Source organism: Haliotis rubra, unplaced genomic scaffold (assembly GCF_003918875.1).
Source record: "Haliotis rubra isolate DU_JTF1 unplaced genomic scaffold, ASM391887v1 Scf2428, whole genome shotgun sequence".
Lineage (NCBI taxonomy): Eukaryota > Metazoa > Mollusca > Gastropoda > Lepetellida > Haliotidae > Haliotis > Haliotis rubra.
Window position 1 is genome coordinate 7,089 of NW_025766479.1, and position 25,566 is coordinate 32,654.

A 25,566-nucleotide genomic window follows, 5' to 3' on the forward strand; every position below is an offset into this window, starting at 1 on the left:
ATAGGTTGTGATGACTTGATGCTGACTAAAGGTGCAGCTTTCACTGTAGTCTTGGACTTGCGTCTGATGCAGTTTCCACAGTTCTTCACATATTCTCCACTTCCTCGGACATTCCAGGCCAAAAGAACCTTGACTTAGCTAGATAAAGGGTCCTGTCTCGTCCTTGATGTCCAGAGTCATCGTGGAGGGCTTTCAATATATCCGTAATCTTGTGATAAGGTAAGACAAGTTGCTGTTGAGGTTCATCTGTGCCTTTGACTTGTCTGTACAATATCCCATCCTTGATTGATAATTTGTCCCAGTCTTGGAGTAGTCTTCTGACCATAGGATCCTCCAGTGAACGTTGGCGTGCTGTTGGTTTTTTACCCTGCTTGACTAGATGGAGAACACGCTTGAGATGCTTGTCACTGAGCTGCTCCTTCTTCCAGGACAATGAAGTTGAAGTCAATGAAACAACATCTTCAGGACATACAGCTTCTTTGTTGAAGGATAGGCTCTCAGCTGCTATGCAAGGAGTGTGGTGAACCTGGAAGATGGCCTTGATAGAGGTTGGTTCTATGTGTGTCTCCTGGCTAACAGAGTAGTCTGGCCTTCTTGATAATCCATCAGCATCCATGTTGGTATTTCCAGCTCGGTATCTGATGATGAAATCGTAGGTTGACAAAGCAGCTAGCCATCGGTGACCAGTAGCGTCAAGCTTGGCGAATGTCAAGACATACGTTAGAGGATTGTTGTCAGTCTTGACCTCGAATTTGTTACCGTAGAGATACTCATGGAACTTGTCCGTGACTGCCCATTTCAGTGCCAAGAATTCCAGTTTGTGAGCAGGGTAGTTCTTCTCACTTTTCCTCAGACCACGACTTGCATAAGCGATGACTCTCATCTTCCCGTCCTGCTTCTGATAGAGCACTGCACCAAGTCCTTCTATACTGGCGTCTGTGTGGACTTCAAAAGGAAGAGAGTAGTCGTCATAGGCTAAGATCGGAGGTGACGTGAGGTGCCTGACTAAGGTGTCAAATGCTTCCTGGTGTTCATCGTTCCATTTCCAATTGGGATCAGGGTTTGAGTTCCTTCTCTTCTTCTTGGGTTGTTCAGTCAGGAGATCATTCAGTGGCCGAGCAATTCTGGCGAAGTCCTTGACAAAACAGCGATAGTATCCAGTAAAGCCTAAGAATCTTCTGACTTCATGGACATTAGTTGGAGTTGGCCAGGTCGTCAGTGCAGAGACTTTCTCTGGGTCTCTATCTATTCCATTGCAAGAGACTACATGTCCTAGATATGTCACTCGGTCTCTGAACAGCTCACATTTGGATGGCTTGAGCTTGAGTCCATTGTCATGGAGACGTTGAAATACTGCTTCCAAGCGTTCCAAATGCTCATCAAACGTTTTGGAGAAAATGATGACGTCATCAAGATAGATGAGACATTCCTTCAGGTTTAGGTCTCCCATGCATTTTTCCATCAAACGTTGAAACGTAGCTGGGGCGTTGGTAAGGCCAAACGGCATCCTGTTACACTCGTAGAATCCAAGTGGGCCGACTGAAAATGCTGTTTTCTTCTTGTCTTCTTTTTTCATCTCCACCTGCCAATATCCTGAGCGCAAATCCAGCTTTGAAAACAAAGATGCTCCTGAGAGGCAATCCAGTGTCTCATCAATCCGAGGGATGGAATAGGCGTCTTTAATGGTCCGCTGATTAATCCGGCGAAAATCTAAACAGAATCTCAGAGTCTTGTCTTTCTTCCGTACAAGCACCACGTTGGATGAGAAAGGGCTATGCGACTCCCGTATGGCTCCACAGGCTAAACATTTCATGAAGATGCTCCCTCACTTCCTCAAACATTCCAGGTGGTATGTGACGATGAGGGTCCTTAAATGGGGTGTCATCAGTGAGATTTATCTCATGTTGAACTGCAGTGGTGTGTCCTAAGTCTAAGATGTTCTTCGACATGATGCAATCCCATTTTTGAAGCAAAGTCATGGCCTGGTCCTTTTGTGCATCTGTTAGACAACTGTTGGAAAGGTCGATGCTAACTGTTGGAGCTGGAGTCGGTTCTGCATTTGTCTGGGTCTTCAGTGGTAAGGCATCAATAGGTACTTGGCTAAGTACACGGACCTCATGTAACTTGCAGAGTCTTGTCTTGGCTGGTATGGTGATGGTTCTTGCTGAGAAGTTGCAAATTCGAACAGGAATCCTTGAAGAGTTACCATGTTTTCCAACATCTACAAGTCTTGGGCATACCGAAAGTCCTGTCTGTAGATCAGAATCCAAGTCGAAGCGCTCGGTAACTGCTGTTGTTCTTCCGGGTTGATGTCGAACAAGTCCATAAACAGTCATCATCTGGTTTGGCTGAACATTAATAGGGGACTTATTTGTGGATCTTACTTGACCGATGATTCCATTAGAGGCTTGGGACCGGAGAGCTGTAACCCATGAAGGAGGGATGCCGCTGTTGACTGGTTCCAAGTAAGCTTCTACCTGATCTATAAGGTTGGTGCCGATTACCAAAGGGACTCTTCTGTTGTACTCCGTGTCACCAGTTACAAGTAGTGGTAGTGTGAAGTTCTTGTTGATAAAAGGGATGTAGATGTTAGCCTCTATCTATCCGGTGTAGGGAAGGATGTTATCACCTGCTGCCATTACTTCCACTTCAAAGTCAGTGAGTGCCTTCAATGGGAGGTGACTTAGACTTGACTTGTGATATCCTTCCGATACAGTGGAGACCATGGATCCAGGATCAATCAAAGCTTCACAATCCAACTCTTCGATGTTAACTGATGCCTCATTCGCCTTGCCTATCATCCTTTGGTGTAGGTCACTTGAGGGGCTAGTAAAGTCTTCAGCCTCTGCATGCCCCGCTGAAGTAGGCTGAATCAGTTTAAAGCTTCATTTCCTCTTCCTCTGCCAGTGCCTCTTCCTCTTCCTCCCCTGCCTCTGCCTCAAGACCGTGATGGTTGCAGAGGGACTTGTCTAGGTGGATTCTCCTTCTGGGATTCCAACACTGTTAACCGGTCGAGAATCTGTTGTAGCATCTGGTTATCAGACGTTGGTTTCCGGTGAGCTGTCTCCAACTTCTCCAGTCTCTTGGTGATGGAAGTGAGTTGCTCTGAGATATCTGTGGGGGAAGAAGTGGTAGATCCTTCCAGTGGCTGTGAGAATCCAAGAGTCTGTTGTGGCTGATGGGTGCTACGTGGCGGCCGGGATCTAACAGGTTGAGTGTTGGAGAGCTCCTGTTCGATGAGCCTGACTGTCTGTAGCAAGGTTTCGAAATCCATTGTTGAATAGAAGGCATGTCGTGTGGCATCCTTCAAGTGTGGATTCCTCAGTCCAGTCCAGAATCTATTCCTGAGCATGGCATTCCTTCCGCGATTATCCATGTAGGCTCCTCTGTCCAATGAACGTTGAAGCAAGTCCTCCAATCGTATCGCCCATGATGCTACCGATTCCCGTTCCTGCTGTAAGGTCTGGTGAAATTCCTGAAGTAGGGATTCCGCTGTGACAATGGTGCCATAGGGTCCTTCCAAACGTTGCACGATGTCTGTGATGGTGGCATACTCCCCGAGGGATACAAGTAGACGAACAGCGTCTCCTCTGAGCGATTTCCGGACTGCTTGAGTGAGTGTTGAAGAAGGCAGACTCTCATCCTTCATAAGGCAACTGACTTCGAACTTCCAATTCTCGAACGTAGTCTCTCCTTTTGGAATTGGATCTTCACCTGAAAACAAGGATATGCGAGGTGGTTGCTGGTATACAGGCCAAGGTTGAGGAGGGTAGAGCTGATTTGAATGGCGAAGGAGTTTGGTGTAGGGACATAAGAAGGAAAACTAGGAGTGCGAGGGTTAAAGGAAGAAGAATATGGCTTGGGTTTGATGTGTGGTGTAGAAGTAAAAGAAGTAGGTTGTATGTTGTATTTCCCAGTCTTCTGTAGGTATGACAACATCCTAGCTTCATCCTCTTCTGAGATCACTTCCGATCTCACTTCCCAATCTTCACCTCCTTGTGCCATGGTAACGGTACTATGAGTGATATATGTACAATGTGCGTATGCAATACTAACACATGTGTTCACATAAAGTGAAAATGCAAGTGTAAGTTGCAACTGATGTTTACAACAGGTAATACGGTAGTGTACCAAAAATGGGTACAGAAATGTAAACACCAGAGAATGCAAAAATATAAACCTCTAGCTGTCAACCGAAAGTGAACCTAATAAATAGACACCAAGGGCACAACAAGAGTAATAAAATTACTGATGAAGCAACGCAAACAATCCCAGAAAGAACAAAACAACTTCAGCTGGAATGGAAGCAAAGGGAGGTAATCGCCAATAGGACAGGCGAGGATAGACCTATAGGACAGAGAGAAGAATGAAGACCCTAAGTTTTGATAAAGCTACAAGTTTAAGGTTATACAAAGTGCCTACAAACGCGAACGCGGTGAACAACGAGATAACTGACGCGAGTGCGATGACCTGTTAGTGCAAGTGTATGTGACGGATGCGCTCACACAATCATAATGTAAAGAAACAATATTGCACTAGTAATATAACACTAAGAATACTTCGTCGTTTTTACAGACGCCAACTTGTTATAGGGAACTAACTAAGCTAACTTACACCACCTCAGCTAACTAAACTAACTAAACTAAACTAACTAAACTAAACTAAACTAAACTAAGTTGACTTAAACCAGCTAAGCTAATATTAAACTAACTAAGCTAAACTAAGTTGACCTAAACCAGCTAAGCTAATATTAAACTAACTAAGCTAAACTAAGTTGACTTAAACCAGCTAAGCTAATATTAAACTAACTAAGCTAAACTAAGCTGACCTAAACCAGCTAAGCTAATATTAAACTAACTAAGCTAAACTTAGTTGACTTAAACCAGCTAAGCTAATATTAAACTAACTAAGCTAAACTAAGTTGACTTAAACCAGCCAAGCCAATATTAAACTAACTAAGCTGAACTAAGTTGCTTCACAGTAGCATAAGCTGTGCATGATATGATATTTTGATCATGACGAATAAATATATTATTGCACAATCAATATTATCACAGCAAGTGTACACAGAAATACAAAGACAAAAATGTCATAAGAATTCAATGTATAAATGCAATGTAAATAGGTGAAACAATGTGAAATGTCTATGAAGTATATGAAAGTCTCTGATGATAAATGTCAAAAGATGTCCATTACAGATAATCGCAGATATTCACAGATGAACAGTTACCACTTGATCAGTTGATAACAGTTATCGCAGTTGGTTCGTTATGCAGAACTTTATGTATGTAAATTCACAGAAGTTCATAACACGAGCTCATCACAGTATTTACGGTATTGCAAGTCAAAAAACCTGTTTCACGATGTGTTGCTCCGTGAACGATGTGAGTGAGGAGTTCTTATGTAGTACCTCAGTTGGTTGACAAGATGTGTAGACGGTGAACCATGACGATGTTGCTGACGATGTAGGTCATGTTGATGATATAGGTCATGCCGACGAAGTCGTTGTCACTGTCCTTGACGAGGCTGATTGACTCCGTCCCTGTTCGGGCGCCAATTTGTCGCGGGTTCCGGCCCGAGTCTTGCCAAGCAGACAAAATAATGGACGGAGACCCTCGTTCGTGTGAAACATCTTGTTTATTGCCTGTGAATGAAATACAACATTAGGAAGATGTTGTGTCAGCCATACATGTGTGATGGCTGACGGATGACAATTGAATGTCAATCAATCAGGCATATTAATTATTCAATTGATAATCAAATAGCACAGTGGCATACGTTATAATTATGATAGCAATTGAATAATGTTGATTGTTTACATGATGACGTCACATAAAGCTGATGCATCATATTATTGCTAAACATATATACAGTTGGTGTTGATAATAAAAGGTTTATAAAATATAATATAATTATACTTTCACACACTGTCTTACGTGCTTGTGCTTAAGTTAGTAAGTGATACGCGATAGATATGTTTACTTTATGCGCGATCGGTAACAATGTTTACTAACTTAAAATACTTAACTGATAATAATTAGATATTTAGCACTATGAAATAGAGAAAGGATATAGAGAGGGTGCTTACCTGTGAATGAAATACAACATTAGGAAGATGTTGTGTCAGCCACACATGTGTGATGGCTGACGGATGACAATTGAATGTGAATTCAAATTGTCATACGTCACAGGTGTAGAAGCCCGTGCTTTTGGTGGTGAGCCAAATACGGGTAGCACGTACAACTCCCTATATCAGACAGTGGAGAAGCAGCCTTCTGATGGAAAGATAGAGAAATAAAAGGCTGTCGGCGACATATGTAACGTTGTTCAGTATCAAAATACATAGTTTATCGAAAGTGTTAAATGCTGATGGGTCATTACTTGCTGATGATTTTAACGTATCATGTCAGAGTAAAAATATGCACACGACTGAGAGACAGTTGCAGCTCTGTCTCAATAAAATTAATGATTGGTGAGAACGAAATGGCTTTAAGTTTTCTGAATCTAAAACTAACTGCATCCATTTCCGTCGTAAATATAAACCACATAAGGACCCAGACTTACATCTATTGGGTACTCCTATTAAAGTAGTTAAGGAAGCTACATTTTTGGGTATCATATTTGACCATCATCTTACGTTTCTACCTCATATCAAATATCTTAGGGCAAAATGCCCGAAGGCATTAGATCTCTTAAAGTCGTCTCCAATGCTAAGTCGGGAGGTGATCAGTTGACCCTCCTTCACTTGTATAGAGCACTAATTCGTTCTAAACTCGATTATGGTTCGATCGTTTAACGTGGAGACTGCAAAAGCAACCTTAAACTTTTAGATTCTATCCACCATCAAGGTCTTGGATTTTGTCTTGGGTCTTTTAGAACATCACCTATCGACAGGCTGTATGTGGAGGCTGATGAGCCATCTCTCAAATACCGCAGAATAAAATTATCATCACAATGTATCACAAAACTATATTCAAATGAGTCCAACCCTGCCTTCAGCTGCGTTTTTCATCCCCTTTATGAGGATCTGTTCAATAAGAAGTCTTCTTTGATTCCGCCTCTAGGAATAAGAATTAAACCTTTCATTTCTGCTGCTAATATCGACCTTAAAGATATATATATATGTCCTTTTCGCCAGCTTTCTTCGCCACCTTGGCAATTGGTAAGACCGCAGGTAGATCTTACATTAACAAAACCTTGTTGAAACATTCACATTACAACGTCAGCAGGATGCCGCGACTCACGACAACTCAGAGGAACAAGGCGCTAGGAAGACTTGAAGCTGGCCACACTGCACAAACCGTCGCCATCACTTCCAGGTCAACAACACCAAAACTGGCGATACAGGCAATGGAGAACTGTTCTGATCACAGATGAGAATCGGGACTGCGTATCAACTGCAGATGGCAAACAAGAATATGGCGACGACGTGGCCAGCGTTACTCAGACCAATGTGTTATGGAAAGAGACTCATGGGGAGGTGCAAGCATCATGGTATGGGGTGGAACCAGAGAGTGAGAGTGGTCCAGGGAGAGGAGGCGGCATCACAACGGTGCGCTACATCGACCAATGTCTCAGACCCCACGTCATACATTTCGCACGTCCCCGGAACAACATTTTCCAGCATGATAACGCCCGGTCCCTTACTGCCAGAGCTACATGGGACTTCCTACAGCAGAACGGTGTCAACATTATGCAGTGGCCAGCCATTAGTCCTGATTTAAACCCAATTGAACATCTTTGGTATGAATTTCAGAGGAGTAATGTCATACCAAGGCCGAGCACAGCCGATTTATTGCGCCAGGCCTTTCTCAGAGTGTGGTTCCAGGTGCCAATGGCCTTCATCAATCGATTGGTGCACTCCATGCATAGAAGCTGTGCTGCAGTTATTGCCGCTCATGGTGGTCACACTAGATACTGAAGTCAAGTGTCTGAATGGACTACAAACGTTCACGTAATGTCTTGATATTGTGCTGAGTTATTCATTGATGTGTCAAGATATTGTACACAAAAAATGGTTTTGATCCGCTTATTATGTCTATTTCTGTAATGATTTGATTACAGTGCCTATCTAATTTTGAATTCGTACTGACGTTTCTTTTGCTGCTGAGTATATAATTCTATCTTCACAGATGGATCCAAGGATGGTGCCACTGTCATTGGATCGAGAACAGTTTCTTCTAGATTGCCAAACAACAGCTCCATCTTTACAGCCGAAGCAAACGCCATTTTATCTGCTCTTAAGTATATCAATAAACAATCCAAATATAAACAATACATTTTCTTTCAGATTCTCTTTCTTGCCTTCAGGCTATTAACAATTAGGAGATAAACCTACTGTGAGGGAAAATGAGAGGTATATAACGAAATTATATTAGCTCTAAATTTAATTTAAAACCGAACGCTCAGTGGCGATATCGTTGACGAAAGCTGATAAAAAATTTAACACGGAAATTATGTAGCAGTCTATTGCTGGATCTATTCTGACGTAACATAGAATCAACGTAAACATATTTGTTTTTGCTGAATTTTTATTCGGAAAGCAGACGATGTTTTGATCTTGTTCGACTGAATATTTGTTTCCATGCTTTCGAAGTACTTTTGTATGTATAAACACCTATTGCTGTGATATACGCAAGTAGTGAGTCGAGCCCGTCATCGCTAAATCCATCTTTAAAGACATATGTGTAATTTCCGACAGTAAATCGCCGTAATTTATCGATGCATCGGTAGGTTGTTTGGTGTCCGCCATGTTAGATATCTAGTGGGCAGACAAAAATAGTGCATTACCGTAAACCATGTATGATTGCGCACGGAAAACAGAGACCTGTATAACGTGATTATATACCTCTGAATGACTTTAATTAACCAATCACAATCCAGTGTTTACTGAAGTCATGGTAGAATATGTCATATAAACATCCACTTTTAATTGAAATACTTGAATTGCAAAATGATCTTGCTACTGGCCAATATGACATCGTCTTTTGTTGGTTGCCCAGCCATGTTGGAATCACTGGTAACACAGTGGCCTATTCTGCTGCAAAGGCCACTCTCAACAAATCTGTGACACCACTTCTGATACCTTACAGTGATTATAAACCAGTTATAAGAAGTTACATCCGGGATCTTATGCAGAAGAAGTAGGACACCCAAGTAGGTATCAATATATTACATGCAATAAAACCAACTATTGGTTACACCTACTTGGGTTGTCAGTCCAGATTTGAAGAGGTCTAAGACGATGCCGTATTGGCCATTCTCTATACACACACGAGTATTTACTTGAAGGTGAGGATCCTCCATTTTGCACCCCTTGTGATGAGGGAATCACAGTCCTGCTGTATTGATTTTTCCATCACAAGGGATAAATATTTCAGTGTCAAAACAATGAAGGATCTTTTTTAATAATGTAAATTATCATTAAATTATCGAAATTTTAAAAGAAATTGAATTATTAGATAAATTTTGAACAATATGTTTTATAAATAGATAAATGTCATTTTGTTATCAATGGTAGTATAAATTAGCAAACTGCGATTGTTAGTGGTTGTATCCTCAAAGGGGGTTAAAGTATTGTAAAATTATTGTCCTCCTGAGGGGTACGTAAGTCCCAAAACTTTCAAAGTCAATTTAGCTCAACCATGGTTTTTAAACGTAGAATATTTGTTCTTTTAAATTGTGGTTAAATTTCCCTTCCATCGCCAGCGGCTGAGGGGATGGTGTAAATCCAGCTAGGATCCATGTAGGAAGCAAATATACTGCAAGTTCCCATGGTGCCTAGCATGGTGATCTACCTTCTGTTGTTGGCTTTTAGCAATATTCCAGCAACATCATGGCGGGGGACACCAGAATAGGGCTTCACACATTGTGCCCATGTGGGGAAACGAACCCGGGTCTTCAGCGTGACGAGCGAAAGCTTTAACCACTAGGCTACCCCACCGACCCGTGTTATTTTGAAATGACTTAACATTTTACACTGAACTCAACTAGTTTTAATCCATTTGTGATATTCTAGTCGTTATACTGCCCTTCGCTGGCAGGTTTTTTAAATAAGTATACATACGTTTATTCTTGGTACATAACTTTTTGTCGTCACTATATGGCTGAAATATTGCCGATGTGACGTTAAATATTAACTCACTCACTCATATTTCAGTATTGCTCAAAGCATTACATTCTTACCTTCATACCTGCCATAGGTCATATGTTCAAATGTAACATGTAAAATTCGGGATTCTCAGTAAATTACAGTGATGAGTCTCTCATCCTCCCGGGATTCGAACCCACTTTCAGAGTGAGGCGCCTACTGGCCAGCACACAAAGTCAGCCGTCTAACCCACTCAGCCACTGCAGCTTCCACACAAAAATTTAAAAGCAATGTCATTATTTAGCGTTGACACAATTTCTAACTGTGATATAGATATGTCGTTGTCACAGACAAAACTCAATGTCTTGTTTTATTGACACCTGTGTGTCTGCCTGCCTGTCTGCTAATGACAATATTCAATACACAACTGCGATCACTGACTACATGCAATTTGAACTTAACACCAATCAGGCTATACACCATAAACAAAACGCATTGATTTATGACCCGAGTTCGGTCTGTCACATTATGTAATTACACAGACAGGCAGGTGTGATAGTTGAACACATGACATGTTATGATGTCTGTTGATTGCAAAATGTTATACACATAAAATGAGCATGTATTTACAAAACCCAACATCTCTATATATACACACACAATGAGCCGTGAGGACATCTGCTAATGAACCAGCCGTTACACTTGAGTGCACACCCACCCGCTCTGACTGGGTTCGGTATCCCGGCTGCTTCGTTTCTTGGGAAGTAAACCCAAGTACACAATATTGCACTTTTGATTTGCGATTGTACGCTTATAATTTTGTTTATATGTTTTTTCATAACCAGCAATTAGGAGATAAACATCATGTGTTGGCGAATTTCCGGGTGTTATTGAGTATTTGAAGCACGGGAATTCATTTGGAACCGACGGCGTCAGCCGGAAATTCGCCAACACATGATGTTTATCGACATTGTAAACACAAAAGTAAACCGAAAGGTCCACACACGTTTTTTGTGTCTGCTCTCATTGACATCGAGTACGGGTACAGCAGTGAAATGTCATCAGCCGGCCGTTTCGGCTGTCTCCCATGGTAGCATCTGGAACTGCTCATTTGTGACGTCATTCGGACTTTACGTCACAAATGATTTTAATGATTTTAATGACGTCATCACAGCTGACGACGTAACAATACAATGGTGTGAGCGATGTTTTTATGTATTAATACGCAGAGAATTTCCGGGAATCAAATACCTTTTGATCACGTTTTTCAACCAATCAGATTAAAGAACACAGTGACTTTTGGTTTACAATGTATATTATATGTCATGAATAAGTGATAATTGTGTTTTAATTATGTTTGATTTTTTGGGTGCATGTGACCTTTAAGTATCGAACTGAGAAAGTGACTCGGTAAGAAGAACGTGTGGTGAAACAGACAAATGAAATTATATAAACAGTTTATTTACCGTCATAACATATAAAGAGCTCGCGCCTGTGAGATATCAACAAAACATTAGGAAAACAGCTCACACCAAAGCCTTCACCGAGTATTCACCGGACAGCCCGCTTCCAAGTTGCGCGAACCTATTTCACTGCGCACATGCTATGAGCGCAGCCCAGCTGTTGAAACCCGTTTTCCCTCCGAAAAGTCGGGGGAAAATTAGTGAATCGTTTGAACTCCGATTTCGCGCGGTTTTTTTCATCGCGTTTTTTTTCAATTTTATAAGTTGAATTTGCATTTTTGATGATTCTTTTTGGTAAGTCCATACCGAAAGGTATCAGAATCTGCAAAGTTGTGTTTTACGTTGCATGTGACCTTTAAGAAAATCCACTTGGAATGTTGCTCATCTGACAATTGAATGTGGAGTGACCACAAACCTTGTAATGTGTAAAAGTGTAAAGCTTAGCTGATTGCCCAAGCTGGCTATAAAGACAAAAGGACGTAGGTGGGGAAGGGCTTATGTTATTGTGCTGTGTGGTAAACATGCGGTAAGCATGCTCAGTGAACTGGCTGTGGGTGATAGTTAGTTAAGGCAGGCTAAGTATCATGATAAAATAAAATGACTAAAGCTGTGCAATGAAATTTAAAGCATTTATTTACATGAATTCTAATCAGTTTACAATATGTTAAAATATACATAATCTGTTACTGCCACAGATATATATTTATATATATGTGTATAAGAGATTCTCATAACACATCTGAAAACATTATTCCACACACAAGGACACAAGAGTTGACAGTAGGACTACTACAGGTCCCTGCCTGGTGCTCGGTATGAATGGGTACAACAAGGACTGGTCGGCTCGGAAGATAATGTGTATGAGAGGGGGTATTCATGCATAACTGCGGCATGGTATCTCAGTGACCTAGCACTGTAAAGTGAGCCTAAGTCTGGGCTAGTACAAGTTGCCATACATGCACACGCATGCACGTTGTCATGTGGAACTTAAACCCCATTTTACCCTACATAACAATACTACATGTATGTACATCCATACTCGTTGTCATAACGAGTTTGTCTTTATCAGTATATTATACAGTGAGGGACATATGGAATTTACTATAACCTGTGTAGTCCTGTGTACATGACTCAGTAAGTCTTGGTAACAAGACGGACACAGAGTCAGCTGTGCAAGGGTAGTCTCAGTGGTCATCACCCCTTGAAGGTCCGGGTTAGACTTGGTCTTCAGTAACTCATGCTTGTCGTAAGAGGCAACTAACGGGATCGGGTGGTCAGGCTCGCTGACTCGCTGACACATGTCTAATATCCAAATTGCGTGGATCGATGCTCATGCTGTTGATCACTGGATTGTCTGGTCCAGACTCGATTATTAACAGACCGCTGCCATATAGCTGGAATATTGCTGAGTGCGGCGTTAAACAACAAACAAGTCCAGTCATCTGGATAATATAAACCTCAACAAAAGCTAAACAAACTGAAAGATTGACAAGGACTGTCAAGATAAGGCTTCATAAGTTCAAAAACCACAGGTTCTGAGCACATAATGTACACGTGTTGATGGTACCCTGTGATTTGTGCGAGAGAGAAAATAGTAACTCCATGCAGTCTCTACTTGATCAATATCTGTACCTATCTATACGGTATAAATACCCAGGAAACCCAAGGGTTGATATAAGGAACAACGCTCCACGCCATCTCACCAAATCTTGCCAACCGATACTCCTTACGATGAGCGCTGGATACTGGATTCTTCATTCTCCACTTCGCGCAGCGGTGTGTCTTGTATTGTAATTCCCATTTTCTTCCTGGCTGCTGAGAGTCAGCAATTTAATTTTGTTGTGCACATCACAAAACACACCAGCAAATGTAGCATACATGACATCAATAGCAGAGCATTCTTCTGAACAAATCCATACCCTTTGAAAGGTATATCTTTTTAACTGGCCGGATACATCTTGACGCTTTCGTGAAATTCTTGGTAGTGGCTAAGTTGTGCCTACACATATTGAGCAGAGACAGTTTGGAATGGTGGTTAAACCTGCTCGATTAGGCCTAAGTTGAAACGTTTATCAGTTCTCAAGACACCCATAATACTGAGGATTTGATATTTGGTCTAAATTATGCTATGGTTCTCGAATGGCAGCAACAAGGTTCTTCCATTAATCATATTCTCTCAGACATTTCTTGAACTTAAATATCCGATGATAGACGCTGGGATTCAGGTAAACTGTTCACATCATCTTTGTTGTCCATCATAGGTGGGTATTTCAGTTTGACTACACATTACTGACTTCAGTTTGTATTAATCTGCAAGGTCAGGACAAAACAATTCACATCACTTGACAGACACAACCTTGTACCCCATGTACCGTGTTTGTTAGGAAATGTCCATTTACTTTGCATCTTGTACCGCTTGTTTCGGGTCATAGCGTGGATCCCTCTTGAAATACGTTGTGAGTTTGTCAATGTAAGATGACAGCTTGGATCTTAACTGTTCTCTGCATCCTGGTGAAGTATGCTTGAGTCCTGGTCGACGACATCCGTGACAATCAGGAACCACAATGTAATAAAAAAAAATGCTTACAAGCATGTAACCTTGTTGAGGGTGCTTCAAGCAAGCTCGTTCTTCCAGACAGCCCTCGTATGACATATTCCCAGTTCATCTTGCACCTTTTCAAAACGTATTTTTTGGAAAGTTTATTTTGCCTGCTTCACAGCCAATTTGCGACCCTCGGACACTTCCACATAGCGTGGATCCTCCCTAAAGTAACTTGTGAGTTTGTCAAAGTAAGCTAACAGGTCGGATTTCAACTGAACTCTGCATCCTGGAGAGGTATGGTTATACACTGGACCATAACATCCGTTACACTCAGGAGTCACAATATGATCCAATCGTTGCTTAAACATTTGTACACCTGTTAAAGTTACTTCAAGCAAACTCGTTCTTCCAGACAGTACACGAAACTTGGTATCTGCAGACAGAAGATTAAATTCCCGCAAAGTTTTGATGCCGTGTTCTCCCTCGTAGGTTCTGTATTTCGCCTTGATAACACAGGCGTCCAGAAGAGCACTCAGTTTATACTTGTCAGACAGGTAGAGAAAGTGAACCAGTTCTACATTAGACGGATCTGATCGCTGTGCATCTTTGAGTTGGAACAAATTGAGGACAAACTGCTCACACCGTTGCATGAGAGACTCGACCTCGTACTCGTCAGCAAGGGGCAGGACAATGTCCAGTGTTTCTCGTTGGACAGGTTTGCAAGTGGACGGATGAATACACAACAGGAACTCAACAAAATCTGCATACTTCTTGTCCGCGATGGGAACCTCTGTTTTGTTCTTAAAGTCACCTTCGAACATTTTCAGGAAAGCAGGGGATGCGAGACAAAGTAGAGCTTGACTCACGTGTAGTTTCTTCCCTTCAACAACGAGCACCACGTCAGTCAGAGAGCTGGGTGTAGAGAACATGGAGTAATCAGGCGCTGTTGTAGCTGGTTTCTTCTCTTCACTTACACCAGTAGCGGAGGCGACCAAAGCTTCAGCTTTGGCTGCTGTTGACGATGTTGGCGTTGACATTGTTCCTTAGAAACGACCAGAACCCAGAGAAACGTATACAGCTGACTTCAATATGGCGGATGAGCTGTTGGAAATACGGGCACTTTCGATTTAGCTTTAATACCATTCGACTGGAGTTGTCTCCCTTCCACTGTATACGTCAATATTTAGCGCCCCAGATGGAGCACGTTATGCGCACATTTTGATGATGCCTGGCGTCATTACAACAGCAAATTCTTTGTTCGTTAAATAAAAATAAAAATATAATCTTTGCAACAAAGTGTTTAATCGACATAGGTGTGGTTTTATTATGGACTGACTGTATTTGTTTGGTTCATTGAGGTATAATAACATTTTCGTTGTGTTCATTGTAAGTCCTGCATTCTGATTGGCTGAACTGGTCACGGGTTTTGCATTCATTTTTCAATGCATGAAAATCAATAAGCCACTCCCCCCATCAAAGGGGACTACTATCATCACTAATTACTGTCCGGGACGCCCATTTACAGTCGAGAGAATTCCCTTTGTTTACCCGTATCAATCGTGCACAGGAGATTCATAACTAGTATCGCTGAAACCATTACATTCTTACCTTCATACGTCATATATAGCTCCCAGATGTATGACTGCCCAATGTTCAGATGTAACGGGTTATATTAGGAATCACACTTTCTCGGTAAAGTACAGTGATGAGTCCCAACCACCCGGGATTCGAACCCACTCTCAGAGGGAGGCACCTTATCACCAGCTTCCACCAAAAAATAAGTGTGACAACTAGTAATCTTGTCAAATGGAACCACGGGGGGTAAACCCTGGCTATGCTCAACCGGAAGTTGGTCGTCATCAACTACCATTTCCTCGATAGACAGTCGATCCCGGTAGAGAGTGAGACCAAAACTTCGTAAGATTTTGATATTTCCAAGTAGTAGTCGACTTCTTGGCTTTTCTGATTCGCGCCGAAATGCTTCAAACGTAAACAAAATATAACGTGTCATGACCAAATGATATGGGGGTTATAATCCATGAGTATTCAGCTTATAAGACAAGTCGATTTCATAAACATTTGCTACTTGGAAATATCAAAATCTTACAAAGTTTGGGACTCACTCTCTACCGGGATCGATTGTCTATCGAGGAAATGGTAGTTGATGACGACGAACACATCGGTTGATGGTTGAGCACAGACAGGGCTTACCCCCTGTGGGAACATATGCTACACTTGGGATTAAACAATCTGTTTAACGAAAGTATTATCAATGAATACTTTAGCAAGTCAACGACGAACTATCTGTATTTGCATGATTGTGGTGCACTGTGCTAAAGTGCAACGTGAAAATCAAAACATACGCGGACCGCATACACGGGTTAGTTACAGTTGTCTCCCTTGGACTGGTGACGGAATAGGAAACCCCCTCATATAATCTTGTGTTGCATATTGGAATTAACACAAAGCAACGTTAAAAATTTATTTATGTATGGATAAGTTACGAATTCTGTTACAATCGACAATCGAAGGAACACTGCTGGAAAGGACTTCTATTTCACCGTATTTCACTAACTGACAGCCCAAATCTTTGAAGGTCATTTAGAGGTGGAATACATAGGAAAAGCAAGATTTTATGGATGTCAACTTCTTTATTGTGAATAACACGACTTTTCGGAATGTATGCTTGCTCCTTCATCCCCTGATGAAGGAGCAAGCATACACTCTGAAACGTCGTGTTATTCATAATAAAGAAGTTGACATCCATAAAATCTTGCTTTTCCTAATTGACAGCCGTTCATACATTTGTCCACAATCAGTCGAACATAATCAACTATTTGGTTACCACGAGTAGTGTCTGTTGCACTAGGAATATACATCCTGTGGTGTTTGATCAGAGTCCTCTGGAGGGATATCGCCATTTTCAGCTGGAGGCTCGTACAAAATGGAGGCTTCTTCGAAGGTTCTGTTCCAGGTTCTGTAAACTATTATTTATTGTACTATTGGATCGAAGATAAAGTGAGCCATGGCCTTCTTAAGACAGGCAGCCGCCGCCTTGTTTACACCTTATAAAGAAAAAGGACACTGTTGTTTCTCAAGCAGACACAGTCTTTCAGATGTAATCCTATATTTAACTTCTACTGACAGCAATCCAAATTCGTTCAACATTTTAACACCGCCTTTCCCGTCATATGGTCGGAGAATCACCTTCTCCACAGATTCTTCTAAAAGTGTCTTCAGTTTGTACTTATCCGCCAGGTAAAGGAAGTGAACCAACTCTTTGGTGGGTGGATTGTTGAACTTCGTAATTCTGTGCTGGAAACGTGCGAGGACAAAAGCCTCACACCGCAGCTTGAGAGACTCGATCCCGTATTCGTCAGCCAGTGGTAGAACCACATCAAGCGTTTCCATAGAGATGAGTTTGCCATGTGGCGGGTAGACACACAGCAGTAGCTCCACAAAGTGATCGTACTTTTTGTCTGCTAAAGGAACTTCAGCCTTCCCTTTCCATTCCCCGTTGAACATCTTCAGGAATACAGGCGATATGAGAGATAGAACACTTCTATTCACGTGTAGTGGCCTTCCTTCGACAACGATCACCACGTCACTCAGCTCACTCTGTGTCCGGAACGCAGAGTCGTCAGGGCCCGGAGTTCCTTCTTTCTTAGTGCAAGAGGTCGCCATTGTTCCTGTTTGAAACTATGATCAGATCAAGCGGTGCTGATGACTGCAATATGGCGGTTTGTTTGGTGCGGGAAATATGTTTGTAATTCCTAGAAACCCACTTTCGATTTACCTTTTGTGCGCAACAAAAGTTAAGTTTTATTTACGGACAGTTCATTCGGGTAAACTGGTTTGCTTGCATTCCTGCACTGTATGCGTCAATATTGCCAGCTTCAAATGGAGCAAGTTACACATGCATTTGGATGTTGCGTGGCGGCAAATTCTTTGTTCGTTAAATTAATATTTAAAATATAATGTTTGCAACATAGTGTTCATTCGGCACAGCTGCTGACTGTATTTGTTTGGTTCACTGAGCTATATATAATGACATTTTCGCTGTGTTCATTGTAAGTCCTGCATTCTGATTGGCTGAACTGGTCACGGGTTATTGCATTCATTTCTCAATGAATGAAAATTGATAAGCCACGCCCATCAAAGGGGACTACTTTCACTACTACTTTCTGTCGCCGAAGCCCATTTATAGTCGAGAGAATTCCCTTTCTGTTTACCTGTATCAATCGCGCACAGGACATTCATATTTCAGTGGCACCCATGAAGAGCCACCTCCTCGTGGTGGAGGTTGGGTAACGCTAAGAGCTCTTCAACCCCCGTGTGTACCCGGGGTCAAATAGTCCATAGCACCCCATTGCTGGTCGCAAGGAGCGACTGAATTGGGCAACCTGTTTGCCGTGGGTTGCGCCCCTGTGTCGTTGCAGAAAGGGAGTCTGGTGGTTGAGGGCACTGGTTCCAGGAACAGTGTTCCTTTGTCCAACACACCACTTCGCCCCTTACTTCACCTAGACGGGTGGTTGAATGGGCCCGGTTCAATCAATCGGGTGGTCATGCCAAGCCCTGTGCATGTCTATTGTCCTGCACAAATATATTATATTGTTAGATGTCACTATCAAAAGTCTTGGCTTAATGATATTTCCTCCGAAATTCAAATTAGAACTTTCATTCTATAAATTGCCTAGAATCTTATGCCCAGAAGGCGGTGGCTCATGGGCCAATCAGGTGGATTAAGTATTTTTAATTCTTCTGCTGGAGTATATTATCCAAGTATCCTTGGTGCTGCAAGTCGGAAATCCACTTGTTATTAGCATTGTCTATATGATACTCCATGGTGGGTGGGGAGCTTGGATGACGAACCAATATAACAACAACCATGGATTATCAAACTCCTAACAAAACAAACAAACGTCCACTTGAAAACGATGATCAACATCGACCTTCCATGTCTATCGATTATTGGCCACGATTTTTGGTTATCGAGACTCTCGACAAGACTCCATTAAAACTAAATCCCTTTGCAATTTCAGCAGGAGAAGTTAAAAACATCAAACGGATCGCATTTAATGAGTTACATCTATTAGTCAAAGATCTGGTACGGTCAGCATTCTGTCTGCAGAAAACGTATCTGAAAGATACTTTAATCTTCCTTCAGTTCAATGCATATCATTATTTCTCACGTCCGGGTGATAGGGCCACTGGAGGATCTTCAATCCTTGTTCGGTAGAATGTAATCCACAGCCCTGTAACACTTTCAACTAATATAATCTAATCAACTAATCTAACAAATGACTGTATCATAGTGTATGAGTGATAAACTCAATTCCCTCATATTCAAGTTCGCAGACGATGCCGCATTAACAGGACTCCTCAACAGCTCTGAACTAGATTACAGAAACGAAATTGATAGATTCACTTCCTGTTGTAAAGACAAACGAAATGATTATAGACTTTCGTACTAGTAAACAACTTCTAGAACCAGTACTCATCGACGGGGAGGAAGTGCAAGTGGTAGAGGAGTACAAATATCTGGGAACTATACTCGACAATAAACTGTCTTTGAAAGCCAATACTCACGCCTTATACTGTAAAGGTCAACAAAGGCTATATTTTCTCCGCAATCTGCGTTCTTTTAATGTTGACCAAGTCATGTTAAACCTATTTTATCAAACTTTTATCCAAAGTGTTACCACATTGTGTTTACAAGCATGGTACGGTAATCTTCCCCTGAAGCTAAAAAACAAAATCAACTCAATTGTGAAACTTTCTAGTAAAGTTTGCGGCATTCCCCTCCATAACTTAACTGCCCTATATGAGTCCCGGGTTGAAAAGAAAGCATCTGCAATTCTGGATGATATGTCCCACCTTTTACATAATCATTTTGAACTACTTCCTTCCGGCCGCCGCAAATTCATCTTTACAAACGTAATAGACCCTCCAAATAATTTGTACCATGCAGCATCAAACTTCTTAATAAGTCTTAACATTTTACTCCTCACATGTTTTCACTTTTTTATTGCGTACATTGCCCTTATGTGCATGAAGCTAACTTTTAAATGTTTAGTACTTATGTTAATAATGTACATTGCTGTTGTCAATCTTAATATTACTATTGTGATTTAATACTGTAAATGCAATATTTTGTGATCGTTAAATGCTCCAGAGTTCTTATGAATGTAAACCAAATTTCCTACGTGGATAATAAAGTCTTATCTTATCTTATCTTCAAGCCGCTGCAGTGAGACTCACTCTTCATGTTGCCTTTACAATATGCTCTTTATATATTCCGCCTTCTTCAACACTCCAGCAGGCTGATCTTCAAGCTCTATGACCAACTTCCTAAACCCCGCATTATAACGGTGATCTCAATGGCCATTATCCACTCTGGGGTGGTATAACAAATACTAAAATATTGGAAGATTTTATCTCCAATAACGACCTGTGTATATACAATGATGATTCAAGCACCTATCTGCATCCTGCAACCGGCACCTACTCTTCTCTGGATTTGTCTCTTGCAGAGTCCACTCTACTTAATGAATTTGATTGGTCAGTCCACAATGACCTCTGTGGAAGTGATCACTTTCCAACGATACTATCAGAAACTTATCCAACTGATTCTCCATCTTATACAAGATGATTTTTTTTCCAAGGCAGACTGGTCCTCATTTCAAACTTTATGCACATCTAAACTAAGACCCGAACGTTTCAGTGATATTGCTGATCCCATTCAGATGTTTTCTGACGTTTTAAATGTAATAGCTGATGAGTGTATACCAAATTCCTCTACAACTCCACATGTACGGAAGTAATGGTTTAATGCAGACTGTAAAAATGCTAGAAAAGCGAGGAAAAAAGGCAGAGAAATATTTCCGCCATCACCCAACTGTCCATAACTAAAATAAATTTAAAATACTAAATGCGAAGGCACGTCGTACCCTTAAGCAAAATTAACGTCAAATCTTGGCGAAACTATGTTTCAAAAATTAATTCACGAACACCTATGTCTAAAATCTGGAATATTGTGCAAAGGGTAAAGGAACAAACTCTGGTGTTCATCGCCTAAAGAATGGGAACACAATACTAACTGATAAGTCTGACATAGCTAATAAATTACTTTTGCTCAACATTCCTCCTTATCAAATTATACACCAAAATTTCAAAAATGTAATCAACAAGCTGATAAAATTAAAATCAATTCTGCATCTGATAAAGGTGAGGACTACTATGAGGTTTTCTCCATTCATGAGCTACATACTGCCTAAGGGAAACCTCATGATACTGCCACGGGTGCTGATAGTATTCATTATCAGTTACTTAAACATGTACCTGATTCCTGTTTAGAGACCTTGTTAATATTTTGGATCAAATATGGACAACGGGTAATTTTCCTTCATCGTGGCGGAATGCTGTTATTATTCCAATTCCAAAACCAGGTCGTGATCATACTGATCGTTCCAACTATAGGCCAATATCGCTTACTAGTTGTGTTTGTAAGACCATGGAAAGAATGGTCAATAACAGACTAATATGGTACTTAGAAACAAATAATCTTATTACGAATATCCAGTGTGGGTTTGGGAAAAACAGAAGTACCATTGACCATTTAGTTAGATTAGAAACGTTTGTTAAGAATGCTATCGTCAATAAACAACATGCTGTATCCATATATCTTTTATCTCGAAAAAGCATATGATACAACCTGGAAACATGGAATTTTGAAAGATCTTCATAAAATGGGTCTGAGAGGCCGTTTGCCTAGCTAATTTCATATCACAGTTTTTAACAGATCGACATTTCCAGGTACGTGTGGGTTCCGCCTTGTCTGAATTTTACGAACAAGATCGAGGTGTCCCACATGGTAGCATATTATATGTAACGTTGTTCAGTATCAAAATAAATGGTTTATCGAAAGTGTTAAATGACTCTGTTGATAGTTCATTATTTGTTAATGATTTTAACGTATCATGTCAGAGTAAAAATATGCACACGATTGAGAGACCGTTGCAGCTCTGTCTCAATAAAATTAATGATTGATGAGAACGAAATGGCTTTAAGTTTTCTAAATCTAAAACTAACTGCATCCATTTCTGTCGTAAATAAAAACCACATAAGGACCCTATTAAAGTAGTTAAGAAAGCTACATTTTTGGGTATCATATTTGACCATCATCTTACGTTTCTACCTCATATCAAATATCTTAGGGCAAAATGCCTGAAGGCATTAAATCTCTTAAAAGTCGTCTCCAATGCTAAGTTGGGAGGTGATCAGTTGACCCTCCTTCACTTGTATAGAGCACTAATTCGTTCTAAACTCGATTATGGTTCGATCGTTTAAGGTGGAGACTGCAAAAGCAACCTTAAACTTTTAGATTCTGTCCACCATCAAGGTCTTGGACTTTGTCTTGGGTCTTTTAGAACATAACCTATCGACAGGCTGTAAGACCGCATGTAGATCTTACATTAACAAAATTTGGTTGAAACATTCACATTACAACGTCAGCAGGATGCCGCGACTCACGACAGCTCAGAGGAACAAGGCGCTAGGAAGACTTGAAGCTAGCCACACTGCACAAACCGTCGCCATCACTTCCAGGTCAACAACACCAAAACTGGCGATACAGCCAATGGAGAACTGTTCTGATCACAGATGAGAGTCGGTACTGCGTATCAACTGCAGATGGCAGAACAAGAATATGGCGACGACGTGGCCAGCGTTACTCAGACCTCTCAGACCCCACGTCATACCACATTTCGCACGTCACCGGAACAACATATTCCAGCATGATAAAGCCCTGGCCATTACTGCCAGAGCTACACGGGACTTCCTACAGGACAACGGTGTCAACATTATGCAGTGGTTAGCCCTTAGTCCTGATTTAAACCCAACTGAACATCTTTGGTATGAAATTCAAAGGAGTAATGTCATACCAAGGCCGAGCACAGCCGATTTATTGCGCCAAGCCTTTCTCAGAGTGTAGTTCCAGGTGCCAATGGCCTTCATCAATCGATTGGTGCACTCCATGCATAGAAGCTGTGCTGCAGTTATTGCCGCTCGTGGTGGACTACAAACGTTCACGTAATGTCTTGATATTGTGCTGAGTTAAGATATTGTACACAAAAAATGGTTTTGATCCGCTTATTATGTTTATTTCTGTAATGATTTGATTACAGTGCCTATCTAATTTTGAATTCGTACTGACGTTTCTTTTGCTGCTGAGTATATAATTCTATCTTTACAGATGGATCCAAGGATGGTGCCACTGTCATTGGATCCAGAACAGTTTCTTCTAGATTGCCAAACAACAGCTCCATCTTTACAGCCGAAGCAAACGCCATTTTATCTGCTATTAAGTATATATATCAATAAACAATCCAAATATAAACAATACATTTTCTTTCAGATTCTCTTTCTTGCCTTCAGGCTATTAACAATATGTCACATAAACATCCACTTTTAATTGAAATACTTGAATTGCAAAATGATCTTGCTACTGGCCAATATGACATCGTCTTTTGTTGGTTGCCCAGCCATGTTGGAATCACTGGTAACACAGTGGCCGATTCTGCTGCAAAGGCCGCTCTCAACAAATCTGTGACACCACTTCTGATACCTTACAGTGATTATAAACCAGTTATAAGAAGTTACATCCGGGATCTTATGCAGAAGAAGTAGGACACCCAAGTAGGTATCAATATATTACATGCAATAAAACCAACTATCGGTTACACCTACTTGGGTTGTCAGTCCAGATTTGAAGAGGTCTAAGACGATGCCGTATTGGCCATTTTCGATACACACATGAGTATTTACTTGAAGGTGAGGATCCTCCATTTTGCACCCATTGTGATGAGGGAATCACAGTCCTGCTGTATTGATTTTTCCATCACAAGGGATAAATATTTCAGTGTCAAAACAATGAAGGATCTTTTTTAATAATGTAAATTATCATTTAATTATCGATTTTTTAAAAGAAATTGAATTATTAGATAAATTTTGAACAATATGTTTTATAAATAGATAAATGTCATTTTATTATCAATGGTAGTATAAATTAGCAAACTGCGATTGTTAGTGGCTGTATCCTCAAAAGGGGTCAAACTTTCAAAGTCAATTTAGCTCAACCATGGTTTTTAAACGTAGAATATTTAAAGAATATATTCCCTGCCATTGCCAGCGGCTGAGGGAAAGGTGTAAATCCAGCTAGGATCCATGTAGGAAGCAAATGTACTATAAGTCCCCATGGTCCCTAGCATGGTGATCTACCTTCAGTTGTTGGCTTTTAGCAATATTCCAGCAATATCAAGGCGGGGGACACCAGAAATGGGATTCACACATTGTGCCCATGTGGGGAATCGAACCCGGGTCTTCAGCGTGACGAGCGAAAGCTTTAACCACTAGGCTACCCCACCGACCCGTGTTATTTTGAAATGACTTAACATTTTACACTGAACTCAAACTAGTTTTAATCCATTTGTGATATTCTAGTCGTTATACTGTCCTTCGCTGGCGGGTTTTTAAATAAGTATACATATGTTTATTCTTAGTACATAACTTTTTGTCGTCACTATATGGCTGAAATATTGCCGATGTGACGTTAAATATTATTGTGTGTGTATACATAGAGATGTTGGGTTTTGTAAATACATGCTCATTTTTTGTGTATTACATTTTGCAATCAACAGACATCATAACACGTCATGTGTTCAAGTATCACACCTGCCTGTCTGTGTAATTACATAATGTGACAGAGACCGAACTCGGGCCATAAATCAATGCATTTTGTTTATGGTGTATAGCCTGATTGGTGTTAAGTTAAAACTGCATGTGGTCAGTGATAGCAGCTGTGTATTGAATATTGTCATTAGCAGACAGGCAGGCAGACACATAGATGTCAATAAAACAAGACATTGAGTTTTGTCTGTGACAACGACATATCTATATCACAGTTAGAAATTCTGTCAACGCTAAATAATGACATTGCTTTTAAAGGTCACATGCAACCAAAAAATCAAACATAATTAAAACACAATTATCACTTCTTCATGACATATAATATGCATTGCTGATTATGAAAAAACAAATAAACAAAATTATAAGCGTATAATCGCTAATCAAAAGTGCAATATTTTGTACTTGGGTTTACCTCGAAACGAAGCAGCCGGGATACCGAACCCAGTCAGAGCGAGTGGGTGTGCACTCAAGTGTAACGGCTGGTTCATTAGCAGATGCCGCCTTCACGGATCATTGTGTGTGTATATATAGAAAGTTGGGTTTCGTAAATACATGCTCATTTTTTGTGTATAACATTTTGCAATCAACAGACATCATAACATGTCATGTGTTCAAGTATCACACCTGCCTGTCTGTGTAATTACATAATGTGACAGAGACCGAACTCGGGCCATAAATCAATGCGTTTTGTTTATGGTGTATAGCCTGATAGGTGTTAAGTTCAA

General features: G+C 40.8%; 2 protein-coding genes and 1 long non-coding RNA gene across 3 annotated transcripts; 1 reads left to right on the forward strand and 2 right to left on the reverse strand.

Annotated features, from left to right (window-relative positions):
* Positions 1 to 1,506: 1,506 nt before the first annotated feature.
* On the forward strand, positions 1,507 to 20,437 carry LOC124278873. Its single transcript, XR_006899201.1, has 3 exons — positions 1,507 to 1,519; positions 2,007 to 2,021; positions 20,338 to 20,437. It is a non-coding gene; the product is annotated as an uncharacterized LOC124278873 (long non-coding RNA).
* On the reverse strand, positions 13,455 to 15,204 carry LOC124278871 (BTB and MATH domain-containing protein 38-like). Its single transcript, XM_046714654.1, has 2 exons — positions 13,792 to 15,204; positions 13,455 to 13,745 (listed from the first exon to the last, which is right to left on the reverse strand). Exon 1 carries the CDS (start codon positions 15,130 to 15,132, stop codon positions 14,254 to 14,256), a length of 879 nt encoding a protein of 292 aa, XP_046570610.1. The 5' UTR covers positions 15,133 to 15,204; the 3' UTR covers positions 13,455 to 13,745; positions 13,792 to 14,253.
* Positions 16,793 to 17,903, reverse strand: LOC124278872 (BTB and MATH domain-containing protein 36-like). Its single transcript, XM_046714655.1, has 2 exons — positions 17,130 to 17,903; positions 16,793 to 17,079 (listed from the first exon to the last, which is right to left on the reverse strand). The coding sequence occupies exon 1, from the start codon at positions 17,777 to 17,779 to the stop codon at positions 17,162 to 17,164; it is 618 nt and encodes a 205-aa protein (XP_046570611.1). The 5' UTR covers positions 17,780 to 17,903; the 3' UTR covers positions 16,793 to 17,079; positions 17,130 to 17,161.
* Positions 20,438 to 25,566: the final 5,129 nt, after the last annotated feature.

Excerpts from the sequence above, each read along its gene's own strand:
- LOC124278871 (XM_046714654.1), bottom strand. The coding sequence starts at position 15,132 with ATGTCAACGCCAACATCGTCAACAGCAGCCAAAGCTGAAGCTTTGGTC.
- LOC124278872 (XM_046714655.1), bottom strand. The coding sequence starts at position 17,779 with ATGGCGACCTCTTGCACTAAGAAAGAAGGAACTCCGGGCCCTGACGAC.